This window comes from Pecten maximus, chromosome 11 (genome assembly GCF_902652985.1).
Source record: "Pecten maximus chromosome 11, xPecMax1.1, whole genome shotgun sequence".
Taxonomy (NCBI): Eukaryota; Metazoa; Mollusca; class Bivalvia; order Pectinida; family Pectinidae; genus Pecten; species Pecten maximus.
The window spans coordinates 5,472,089-5,486,537 of NC_047025.1; the positions used below are offsets into that span (position 1 = coordinate 5,472,089).

General features: G+C 39.4%; 1 protein-coding gene across 1 annotated transcript; it reads left to right on the forward strand.

Annotated features, from left to right (window-relative positions):
- Positions 1-1,077: 1,077 nt before the first annotated feature.
- LOC117337769 lies at positions 1,078-13,855 on the forward strand. Its single transcript, XM_033898880.1, is given in 8 exon segments — positions 1,078-1,107; positions 4,461-4,711; positions 5,520-5,592; positions 5,594-5,656; positions 7,150-7,262; positions 7,859-8,652; positions 8,835-9,893; positions 13,578-13,855. Coding segments are annotated over 8 exon segments (2,661 nt in total).
- Positions 13,856-14,449: the final 594 nt, after the last annotated feature.

Below are 14,449 nucleotides of genomic sequence, written 5' to 3' on the forward strand. Positions count from 1 at the left end.
CACGGTACATTATTTGGGCTGAATCTATTTTCTGTAAACAATCCTCTGCAATTACTTGAGGCCATTCGGCACACCTCGACAGACTCCGCTACCATATATCAAACTACCAATGGAACACCTCACCTCCGTCTAGTTTCGGAGAAAATAGACTGGATTACCTGCCGTAGTTTTTCTACTCTCCGCTAGGCTTCGCTTCGAAAATACAATTCGTATTCATGAGCGCAACCTAGCGGAGTGAAATGGCACTAAGACAGGTAATCCAGTATACGGAGAAAATGACGAGGAGTTCCGATTGACTTCATTGATGTAGGGTAGTGGAATCTGCCGAGGTGTGCCAAATGTACTTTAGATATCATATACAATGTATCTACTTCCAGGTCATGGGATTAACATAAAACTCCCTACAGCATCCAAGGGTGACACAGTGGTTAAATTTGCCTTCCACCTAGACAGCCTAACCAAACTTTGTTTCGGGGTGTCAAAAGTGGCAGCGGGGGCATTTATGTCTGACAGACATTTTCTAGTCTTCTGTGATACAACAGTTTTGTCAGGATTTCAAATTGTCATATCTAACTCCGGAAGCATTGAACTGTCCGTTTATTAGCGCATAATAAATGTATATTTAGAAACAATCAGCAGAAATGATATTTGAACTGACAATTAGCATGGAACAGATACAAATATATATCGCGGTACGCTAAACCCCTACATTCACAATCCGTCAATGAAGTGAGGATACAATTTTTTCATACTAAGCAGGTGTAGGAAAGTTGACCCCCACGGTCGTTAAACTATGTCGACCACAAACTCCGCCATGTTGACAAGCACCAAACAACATGACCGCCCTGTCGTACACCTTCACATCACAGAAACTAATTTCATCGACATGCAAGCCACACTTTAATGTAGGAGATGTTTCCTTTCAAACTGCGTATAAAGTATATATTTAGCTTTAAAGCAATTAAAAATCTTCACTAAAATCCTTCCTCGCTGATAACATGTTTGAGTGTAGGTGATAAACCGCTCCCTCGGAATGAAGTTCCGGTGATTTTGTATCCAACTCCAGGGATTACTGCGATGCGAGGTATCTTTGGCGCTGTGGAAATGGTAAGTATACACAAAGGGGAATATATTTTTTTTATCATGATGATTTATTTCTATATATAGTGTGAATTATTTCGGTAAATTTTCGCTTCACTTGTATCCGAATTTTTTAAGAAGGAATCACCATAGCATTATCAAAAGAACTAACTTCAACGTGTCGCGTTTTCACGAATTACTCTAAGCGTACATATTTTAGTGGTAATCCTATTTTAGCGGTAATCTTATTATAGCGGTAATCTTATTTTAGTGGTAATCTTATTATAGCGGTAATCTTATCATAGCGGTAATCTTATTTTAGCGGTAATCTTATCATAGCGGTAATCTTATTTTAGCGGTAATCTTATCATAGCGGTAATCTTATTTTAGCGTTGTTAGCACTGAAGCATTCCGCTAAATTATGATAATGCTAATTGTAGTTTATCTACGTTGGTTTCTATGACAATTATTGTTGGTGTGCTAAGTCATCATTCCGCTAATCTGTTTTAATTTGGATTAATTGCTAATTTGAGTTTGTCAAATTAATTACGTTTACCGCTTGACTAATTGATCTTGTTTTAATGAATTTATATATCTCATGGAAATAAGTCTTGTTCACATGAACTTTATTGCAATGAGTCTATTTATCAGAACATTGATAAAAAAACATATTCTTAATTGGTTATTTTAATTATCCTTGTTTTAATTAACCTTTATGAAGGGTAATTGATCTTAATGAACGATCTGTGTAACTTTATAAATCTATTTAGTCTAATACACAACATCTTTTATGTTAATATATATCAAGTGTTATATTGTTAGATAACCAGTTTAATATCAAATGACGATCGTTAATATGCTAACGCGTGGCAAATTAAATGAATGTGGGCAATTGGATTGATAGATAATTTGTTTGAAAGACGATCCTTGATTTGTAAGATTTGGGAACAATTTGATGAATGTTATCCTTTAAGGAACCATTTAAACGATTTAATTAATTAGTTAATGGTTTGTCATAATAAGAATTATTACATTAAAATATTTGTATGTACTATTTAAAAACTGAAATGATAATACTAATCTTTGTAATATATATTTGAAGAGAGAGCTTTTATAACTTGTTAAAAACTTCTGCCCAATCAAATTGTGTTTAAACAATAAAATAGGTTCAAATCAAGTCAAGAAGATTATAATGCATTGTCGTGATCGGGATAGATTAAAGGGGGTCCTTTGGAATTCTAAGTAAATGGAGCTTCCTTGGGAATGACATTGAAATCAAAGGGAATAAACTAGATGTCATTATATGGAGTGTCTGCATCATAGAGAATAACGTCAATTATTGATTATTGTAAATAATATTATGGACGGTCGTTGATGACAATGTGACAAGGCAACATACGAACAAATGAAGATAGCAGACGACACAGGACGATGACACACGATAGCAGACGACACAGGACGATGACACACGATAGCAGACGACACAGGACGATGACACAGACGACACAGGACGATGGCACACGATAGCAGACGACACAGGACGATGGCACAGACGACACAGGACGATGACACAGACGACACAGGACGATGACACACGATAGCAGACGACACAGGACGATGTCACACGATAGCAGACGACACAGGACGATGACACACGATAACAGACGACACAGGACGATGACACACGATAACAGACGACATAGGACGATGACACACGATAGCAGACGACACAGGACGAGGACACACGATAACAGACGACACAGGACGATGACACATAGCAGCAGACGACACAGGACGATGACACAAGATAAGATACCTAGGACGATGACACGATTACATACGACACAGGACGATGACACGATTACAGACGACACAGGACGATAACACGATTACAGACGACACAGGACGATGACACACGATAACAGACGACACAGGACGATGACACATAGCAGTAGACGACCTAGGACGGTGACATGCGATAACGTATGACCTATGACGATAGCAGACGACATAGGACGATGACGCATCGCAACAAAGGACACATGACGCCAACAGACGACAACACACTACATCGAACGATAACACGCGACAACAGAGGGCACATTAAGACAACATACGATCTAGGACGATTTCAGACGACATAAGACGATGACACGCTACAACCGACGAACACAGGACGATGACACACGATAGCAGACGACACAGGACGATGACAGACGACACAGGATGATGACAGACGACACAGGACGATGACAGACGACACATGACGATGACAGACGACACAGGACGATGACAGACTACACAAGATGATGACAAACGATAGCAGACGACACATGACGATGACAGACGACACAGGACGATGACTGATGACACAGGACGATGGCACACGATAGCAGACGACACAGGATGATATCAGACGCCACATGACGATGACAGACGACACAAGACGATGACACACGACACAAGATGATGACACACGATAGCAGACGACACATGACGATGACAGACGACACAGGACGATGACTGACGACACAGGACGATGACACACGATATCAGACGACACAGGACGATATCAGACGCCATATGACGATGACAGACGACACAGGACGATGACAGACGACACAAGATGATGACACATGATAGCAGACGACACATGACGATGACAGACGACACAGGACGATGACTGACGACACAGGACGATGACTGACGACAAAGGACGATGACTGACGACAAAGGACGATGACAGACGACACAGGACGATGACTGACGACACAGGACGATGACAGACGTCACACGATGATGACACACGATAGCAGACGACACAGGACGATGACAGACGTCACCGGATGATAACAGACGGCACAGGACGATGACAGACGACACAAGATGATGACACACGATAGCAGACGACACATGACGATGACAGACGACACAGGACGATGACTGACGACACAGGACGATGAAACACGATAGCAGACGACACAGGACGATATCAGACGCCACATGACGATGACAGACGACACAGGACGATGACAGACGACACAAGAAGATGAAACACGATAGCAGACGACACATGACGATGACAGACGACACAGGACGATGACAGACGACACAGGACGATGACTGACGACAAAGGACGATGACTGACGACACAGGACGATGACAGACGACACAGGACGATGACTGACGACACAGGACGATGACTGACGACACAGGACGATGACAAACGACACAGGACGATGATTGACGACACAGTACGATAACAGACGACGAAGGACAATGACGAGACAGATAGACACAGAACACAAAAGATGAAATACACAAGTTGTACTCTTACGTAACTGAATCAAAACTGGACTTTTGATTGTTGTCTATTTTAGGGTGATTTGACCTTCCATCTGTTTGTACTCGTTGGGTCTCTCTCCTTTGGGAGGGCTATGATAGGAGAAATCCCCCTTCCCAGCGACCTTGAGAACTGTTTCCGGTCCTTTGCAAGGCAGACCTCTGTCTCTCAGACTGTTGGTCAAGCGATTGGGTACCACTGTACACAACAGTTTATGTGGCGACAGGCTGGCGTCAACAACTGGCTGAGGTACAATATTACCAGGCAGGAGTACGATTGGTTCTCCAGGTAAGTAGCCCTTATATTTCTATCTTGGAAACAAGAATTAAATCGTTCCGCGGGTATTAGAACAGTTACCAATATCATGACCATTGAGTGTGATTAGTCACCAAACCATAATTTTATGTTTTGAAGCTGTACGGCGCAGTCCTCGGTCAGACATGTACAAATCAGATGATTCATTCATAAGACACTAGCCAATCGGATATCGTGATACATGGGGAGCTCAAGAAACAATCACAAAAAATTAATGAGAAACAGAGACAAAGAATATGTAATTGACCAATTAGTTAAGGATCTGTAGTTAATATAAATAGTAGCTTTGTATCGCTTGTGTAGTCGATGTAGAAAACGCTTACCCTTCATGAACTCATGGTCATATTACACTTGTTCCTATTAAGTATAGATGTATTTGTTCATATTTTGCCCTAGTCTATTGTAAAAATTGTGAGTTATTATTATGATTAAGATAATATGTCGGTATTGTTTCATCATGTTTCAAAAACAATATCACGGAAATAGATATTATTACTTATTGTGTGTACATTGTAGTGGACATGAGGCGGATAAGTTGTAAATAATGACGTACTGGTCAAGAATTATTTCGTACTGATTTGAACTGAACGCCAGTAGCCAGGTAGCTCAAACGGTTAGAGCGTCTGTCTAAGAGTTCGGCGGTCTCGGGTTCGAGTCCTGGTCTGTTCACTGCATTTTCCCTCTCCTATTAAGATGTTTACTCAGTGTTCAAATTAATCACTGAATAACATATATAGTCATGCTTAATAACAGCGTTAGATATTCTTGTTCCATTTTCTAGCTTGCTCTATCTTCCAAATCGTAATAAACGTTACGCCAAGAAACCGGAAGTGCGTGTCAGGAAGGAAATACGGGACATTGACCGAGAGCGAACGAGCCGATTACCACCGAGCTATCCAACTTCTCAAATCGGACACGGTAAGTATAGAGATGGTGTGAGTAGCGTGATCTTATCCTTTAACGTCATAACACTTCTATCATCAATACTATCTCATGCATTGACAAGATTGTTATTTATTTTCTTAATTTCTCGTTCATTTCTCAGACAAGTAATCAAGATATTACGGATTCCATATCTAGAACTGTTTTCTTAAAATGCCCCGCAGATGCAATTTATAGATGTCATGCAAGTATTCATCATCCTTAAATCATGTATAAAAAGGCACATCACTGAAAATCCTAGGATAAGTCAGTGAGGCTAGGGGCCAAAATAGGGGACATCTAGAAAGGTCAGTAAGACAAATAAACGCCTTTAAATATGAATAAGTAGCAAATTAATCCTAGGACTTGTCATTGATGTTAAGGACCACAAAAGGGGGAATCTAGAAAGGTCAGTAAATCAAATTAGTGCCTTTAAATAGGAATTAAGGAGAACTTCTTGGACTCGTCAGTCAGGCTAGGGGTCACAGTTGGAGAAAATTCAGAGAGGTCAGAGAAATAAAATTTGACCAGAGCTGTTGTTAAAACATTCATGTTGTAATAATTCGGTACTTTATGGGATAATGATAAATATATATACATGTAACAAGAAATATCTTTTAAAAAGATAAACGGCATAGTTTTAATGATGGCGGAATGTAAAACTGCTGGTGAAATAAATTAACGAACTAATGCGTTTCAGCAATGATAACAAATCAATTTGAATCATTTTTGGTGATAATAAGACTGCATTTGAATCAGGAATACAATTTTATTAATGTGTCATTTGAAAAAAAAAAAAAATCCACTTATTCAGTTTGCATTCAATCTTAACTTTGTTTCGTTTTTAACTGCATATCTGCATTTTGCCTTTACCTCTTCATTGACCAATCACATACTTCATCTTGACCAGTAACGCCACCTGTCGCATCATATCCGGGGCCAAAATAATATTATACGTCTATGCCGAAAAATATGCATTTACACTATGCAACGAATAAATTATTCATACAATTTTAAACGTGGAATGTAGAGTAACAGCATGTCTTTGTATACCAGTTTTATTGTATCTAATAATAGGGACATTAATTTGTACAAAATATTATCCTTGAATAAAACACCCTTATTTGGTGTTATACGTTGACATACATCCACCAGCAATCTCGAATGTTATATCACATTTAACAATGGATTTCATTATAGATACAATAAGAGTGGATTATATTTTGTTAAACCGAATCACACAGTTGTTTTGTCCCCCTATGTCTGTCTTTAACAATGTCACCAATTTGTCACAATCTATCCCTGTTCAAGAGCTCGAACTAGATACGGTGAAAACATACGAGTTACTTCCCTTTGTATTATCCTACACTATTTTACACTTTAATCATTACTAATTTACCATCCGTCTTCATTAAACTGATAACATTAAGCTTGTAACTTCTAGCGTTATATTGATCTACGCTTATTTTCTTTTTTCTTGTTTTCTTCAGAGTATCTATCCAAACAAATATGACTCGTTCGCTAACTTACACACTGGACTGACCACCACGGCGTCCCACGGGGGTCCCAACTTCCTTGGCTGGCACAGGGTTTACCTCCTCATGTAAGTACGGCGATGTCGGCTCGCAATTCTAAGATTCGTATGTTGAAATACAGGTCACCCTCAACATTTTGTTAAGTTCGACATCAGAATCTTGTTTATCATCCTGGTATAATATTGTTGTTTGAGTTATATCAAAGTTATGTCTTATTTCGAAGTATGCCCTGGTAACGTCATAGCATGTGTCACGTCATAGCATGTGTCACGTCATAGCATGTGCTATATCATTTCGAACTATGCCCTAGCTATGTCATAGCATGTGCTATATCATTTCGAACTATGCCCTAGTTACGTCATAACATGTGTCTTGTTATTTCGAAGTATGCCCTAGTTACGTCATAGCATGGTCCTGTTTTTTCGAACTATGCCCTAGTTACGTCAAAGCATGTGTCTTGTTATTTTGAACTATGCCCTAGTTACGTCATAGCATGTGTCCTGTTTTTTCGAACTATGCCCAAGTTTCGTCATAGCATGTGTCTTGTTATTTCGAACTATGCCCAAGTTCCGTCATAGCATGTGTCTTGCTATTTCGAACTGTAGCCTACAGTGTAGCTATGTTAATGTTAAAGAATTCTGCTATCTTGCATTCTCTGTTCCAGGTTTGAAAATGCGTTACGGCAGAAGGTTCCAACTGTGACCATTCCATACTGGGCTTCCTCCATGGACTCAAAGTTACGGGACCCCACGCAATCCGGTATTTGGTCTGACCGCTTTTTCGGGAATGGTAATGGTTTAGTAAGAATGGGCCCATTCGCTGATTGGATGACCAGATCAGGTCCCCTTATACGTAATATTGGTGAATCAGGAGGTTATCTCTTTAGGGATGAAGGGATACAGAATGTACTGCGGGAAACTAGAACTGCCGCTATCACGGAACCACAGGCGGCCCCGAACAATAACCTTGAGTTTCTCCACGGGCGTATCCATGACTACATCGACGGCCAAATGTCCATGTTAGCGACGTCTTCCCAGGATCCTGTGTTCTTCACCCACCATGCGTATGTTGACTTCATTTGGGAGGTATTCCGGGGAAGACAGAGGAGTTTAGGGATAGATCCTCAGAGTGATTACCCGGATGTTGTTAATCATACCCTACATACGGCGACAGCTCCGCTAGGGTTCGGCAATCTCCGGAATATCGACAGTTACAGTAATGGATTCATTGACGGTATATATACATACGCGCCCGTGCCTTTTTGTTCGCTAAGTGATAGAGACTGTGGGTCGCCCTACCTCCGCTGTGAGATAAACAACTCACAGGCTTCCTGTGTCGCGGTGACTGGACAAATTTCGCCTCCACGTCAAGACCAGAGCGCCAGGCAACCTACACAGGTCGTCCCAAACTCTAATAATGGGAACAACGCTCAGCGGAACACAAACAGTCGGGCAGCAGGTAACCAACAACAACAACAACAACAACAACAACAACAACGAATGGGAAATGTCCATCAAATAATTTTGCGGGAAGGTTCCAGCCTATGGCTCACCCTAAGTTCCTCGGACGACGTAGGCGTTCGCGTTCGCAATTTACAGGTCCCCTTTCACCTGCACATACAATGCTGCTTGCCAATTCAGGGATACCGTTGGGGCGCATGGGCGGAATGGGTCAGGTGACTGGCACAGGGCAAATCAATAATATGGAAGCACGTCAGGTACAAAATATGGCAAGGGCAGGGGGTTCCACCTCAGCATTAAATCGTGATTTTGAAAGAAGATTCTTCGGAGGCATGGATCCAGACCTTCTGACCCCACTAGTGGATAGCACTTCTAACGTTACGGACAACCAACAAGGACAGACAGCTACGTCGGACACAACACAGAGCAACGTCCAATGTCCAGCTATCCCGATAAACCAGGGATATCAAAACACGTACAATTTGAACGGAAGAGCCGATATTCGCCAATGGGTATATCTCCCGGTTAAAATCATATCGCGCAGACCTCCGAATTTCCGTACTTATCGGTCTTTCCCCGTAATGGATGGCCGTGTATCTGAAGAATCAGACATTTATTCTCCGTTAGGCTACGACAAACTGAAGGATCGTTTTGCTTCCGGGAAACTCGCCACAACCCCAACATGTCGAAACGGAAACGCAGATTCTGGAAAGGTTTTCGTCCAATCAAATGGCATCAACTACTTGGGAACTTATAAGGAATACGCTATAGTGGATAGGAGATTAGCGATTTCTATAGCAACAACGTTTGTGGCTGTAAAGAGTCCTTCAGAAGGTGCAACAGATGTGATGTTGTCCGCGTTTGATTCTTGTGGGAGAGTATGTATGCCTTTTTGTCGTAACCCCGAGTCTAACATCGGCGAGATACGTCCATGCTCTGGAGCTATCCGCGTGACAACAGCACATCCAAAGCTTTACGGCCTTGACTATGGAGAGGCTGTTCTCGGAACCTGGTCCATGACGGGGGCCGGGGGATGTCCAACACTTGATAACGATCACGTGTTTGTGTCTTTCTATTGCGATTACGTCGAGACTTGGCCCTTTGTTGGGACCGAAGCTCCCGTCCCCACACCTGCTCCTGCTGCTGCTGCTGCTGCTGCTGCACCAGTCATGGCGATGACCCCTAATATTCAAACTGCTCCAAGGGTCACCAATGAACAACAAGTACAGCCAAATGTCGGTGAGTATTCTTAATTACTATCTGTCATCTTAGCACGGACTCCAGCGGTTAATGTGATGTCATTTGCTTCTTTATTTTGCCGACTAGGAATATTCGTGTCCAAATTCTACGTCGTCGTTGTAATTCTAGTTAAATGAGCAGTTTGCTTCGAGCTCTCGGCTCTAGGCGGTTATTGCCTTCTTCTTATTAGTTCTTCTACCGGAGAGGGTGAGATGGGGATGGGGAGGAGGGGGGAGGGGTGTACCAAAGATTTCCTCTCAGTCCGTTATATACGTATGTACATAACGCCACATATTGACAACGCTCTATCGCCTTCTTTCCTTCTTGGATTTTGATCAAACTTCACGCAATGATAAAGGGACATAATATCTCGAAATCGAATTTCAGGGATTTCGGGGCAATGCCAAGGTCACTGTTACTATTTTGAGCGGGATCAGGTATGGGATATGCATTGCTTTAACAATGTTTTTTAAGATTATTTTGCAAAGTCGTATCATGTTGTAAGCCAGTGTTATCTATTGTTCATCTTTCATTGTCATTGATATGTAATGCGAGTGTCGTGGATGACTTTATATACCTTTAAGGATCTCGAGGCAAATTCATACGTTTATATTTGTATTTCGTTATTTCAATTCTGAGGTTTGATTACGTTTTCGATTGCATATTGTAAAATACCCTTTTTGGGGGTGAGGGGGGTAAGCTGAGACGTTGTTAATTTTATATAACGACATTATTGTATACGTTTCTATTTGATTTATTCTTTTTTTTATGGAATACAAATAAAGGATCGTTATATCATGTTGAACTAGATGGAGTGTTTTGCATTTGGCGACTCGAGTTTTATGAATTTCATTTAAAATGGAAACGGATGCAAGATTGTTAAATCACACAGCCAAGACTGGTTGATAGAAAAGTTGGAAAAACAACCTTTCTTCACAAAAGTTTGAAATTTCCCATATCGACCGAGCATTAGATTCAAGAAATTTGTATTGGTTGTGTCACACTGTAAGCTTTGTTTAGTAATCAAAGGTCATCTGTATTGCAAAATAATGTTGAATTTCAAACACGAATAAAAATACAAAAAGTTGCATAAAAATAGTCGTGTAATATACCAAAATGTTTGTTAGGACATCTAGCTTCTTATAATCACCAATGTGATAATTCTAAGTCACGCTAAACCTGAAAAAGAAACCAAGCTGTCATGCTCTCAAGTGTCTATAGCACAGGGTAGGATCATTTCTTTGACCGGATTTGACTTTATGTACGCATAAATACTTATTTTGTTTTGACCTTCATATGTAAATGGCGGCTGTGAATAATTTTACACAAATATGGCATAAAAGGAGGCATTTCAAAGAATAAAAATGCTCTTATACCATACCTTTAAGACTTCTGATCATAGCAAGAAGGACTGTTTTTTAAGACAAGTTGTTAAACTAGGGAGTTTGTGGCCTTTTTCAGAAATAAGCATTCTTTTCTAAAAGCCGTCTTCTTGCTTTTTCGAGAGTTCTTTATAGTGTCTAATAACAGCATTTTTGATGTTTGAAATACCTCCTTATATGCCATATTTGTGTGATATTATTCACGATCGCATTTGCATTTCAAAGCCAAAAACAACAACAGTGTATGCTAAAAAGTTAAGTCTGGTCAAACCAATGCTCCTATTTTGTGCTTTAGACACTTGTGAGCAAAACCACATGGCTTTTTTTGTGCAAAATATGCGATATAAACTATGTCCCCCTGAAACATGCATTTTTCGCATGTCTTGTTAAAATTTACAAACAGCTTAACAAATGACATGCCAACAGGAAGTCCAACGGTTTGTCATGATACATATTGAAAGTTAATCAAGTTATTTCTGTTAAATTGCACCATAGTAGGAGTGTATAGGTTTGTAAAATATCATTGTTTTTTTAACGTGATTAACTGTTTAATTACCCTTTAACATTAATTGATAAGACACTTTGTTTTCTCTTACGTATGTACATAACGCCACATATTGACAACGCTCTATCGCCTTCTTTCCTTCTTGGATTTTGATCAAACTTCACGCAATGATAAAGGGACATAATATCTCGAAATCGAATTTCAGGGATTTCGGGGCAATGCCAAGGTCACTGTTACTATTTTGAGCGGGATCAGGTATGGGATATGCATTGCTTTAACAATGTTTTTTAAGATTATTTTGCAAAGTCGTATCATGTTGTAAGCCAGTGTTATCTATTGTTCATCTTTCATTGTCATTGATATGTAATGCGAGTGTCGTGGATGACTTTATATACCTTTAAGGGTCTCGAGGCAAATTCATACGTTTATATTTGTATTTCGTTATTTCAATTCTGAGGTTTGATTACGTTTTCGATTGCATATTGTAAAATACCCTTTTTGGGGGTGAGGGGGGTAAGCTGAGACGTTGTTAATTTTATATAACGACATTATTGTATACGTTTCTATTTGATTTATTCTTTTTTTTATGGAATACAAATAAAGGATCGTTATATCATGTTGAACTAGATGGAGTGTTTTGCATTTGGCGACTCGAGTTTTATGAATTTCATTTAAAATGGAAACGGATGCAAGATTGTTAAATCACACAGCCAAGACTGGTTGATAGAAAAGTTGGAAAAACAACCTTTCTTCACAAAAGTTTGAAATTTCCCATATCGACCGAGCATTAGATTCAAGAAATTTGTATTGGTTGTGTCACACTGTAAGCTTTGTTTAGTAATCAAAGGTCATCTGTATTGCAAAATAATGTTGAATTTCAAACACGAATAAAAATACAAAAAGTTGCATAAAAATAGTCGTGTAATATACCAAAATGTTTGTTAGGACATCTAGCTTCTTATAATCACCAATGTGATAATTCTAAGTCACGCTAAACCTGAAAAAGAAACCAAGCTGTCATGCTCTCAAGTGTCTATAGCACAGGGTAGGATCATTTCTTTGACCGGATTTGACTTTATGTACGCATAAATACTTATTTTGTTTTGACCTTCATATGTAAATGGCGGCTGTGAATAATTTTACACAAATATGGCATAAAAGGAGGCATTTCAAAGAATAAAAATGCTCTTATACCATACCTTTAAGACTTCTGATCATAGCAAGAAGGACTTTTTTTAAGACAAGTTGTTAAACTAGGGAGTTTGTGGCCTTTTTCAGAAATAAGCATTCTTTTCTAAAAGCCGTCTTCTTGCTTTTTCGAGAGTTCTTTATAGTGTCTAATAACAGCATTTTTGATGTTTGAAATACCTCCTTATATGCCATATTTGTGTGATATTATTCACGATCGCATTTGCATTTCAAAGCCAAAAACAACAACAGTGTATGCTAAAAAGTTAAGTCTGGTCAAACCAATGCTCCTATTTTGTGCTTTAGACACTTGTGAGCAAAACCACATGGCTTTTTTTGTGCAAAATATGCGATATAAACTATGTCCCCCTGAAACATGCATTTTTCGCATGTCTTGTTAAAATTTACAAACAGCTTAACAAATGACATGCCAACAGGAAGTCCAACGGTTTGTCATGATACATATTGAAAGTTAATCAAGTTATTTCTGTTAAATTGCACCATAGTAGGAGTGTATAGGTTTGTAAAATATCATTGTTTTTTTAACGTGATTAACTGTTTAATTACCCTTTAACATTAATTGATAAGACACTTTGTTTTCTCTTACAGCTTGTCACATTGGCCAGGGGTGTGTCATCAACGACTACTGCCGTCCATGTGTTGACGGCTCTGTGCGCATGTGCCAAGGCAGCTGCTCGTCATACGCTCAGTGTCGAGGAGGCATGTACCATATACAAACCTGTATGAACGGTCAGATGTTCGACTTCCGGTCCCAAATGTGTGTACCCGGATTTACAGGATGCCAAGGAAGAGGCGTCACTCCAGCATTTCCACAGATACAAAACCCAAATCGTCAGCTGATGAAAAGTCAAGGGGATTCCGATTAATTTCCGAAAATCTGGTACAGACGTTCAGTTTTATCATATAACAATACATGACATCAGTATTGTGTTTTATATAATTTATTCGCGTAATTGTATTGTGTGTTTATGCATACAAGATTATACTTTTCCTAACATTATGAAAAATTACACAAATTTGTTTGTTTTGACACATCATTAATTACTTGTACTTAATTATTTATAGCCAATAATATTTGTCTTTGAAAATATATTTTGTTAATGAAATGTTTCACCTATAAACCGACTTCGTGTCTTATCTTTATTTGTGAAGTAATTTATTCAGGAAGCCTCAGTGATATGTTGTAAATCAAGACATCTACGTACTTCCCTGAAATCGTGTTCATAGTTCTGCTAGTGTGTACGATGTTTACATAATCCAGTTGGTCTTGAACTGCTGTCTTTATGACAACACCTTAAGCTGTCCAGTCGAAGACAAACTATCAGAAATCCTTTCAAAATTACAAGGACTATTCCTGAACGAGTGTAAACAAAAACAAAAACAAACAAAAACAAATGGCGTAAGCTAATAGGATTTTTAATCGTTAATAGAAAAGGTTAAACATGGTTGAGTGTTACCGT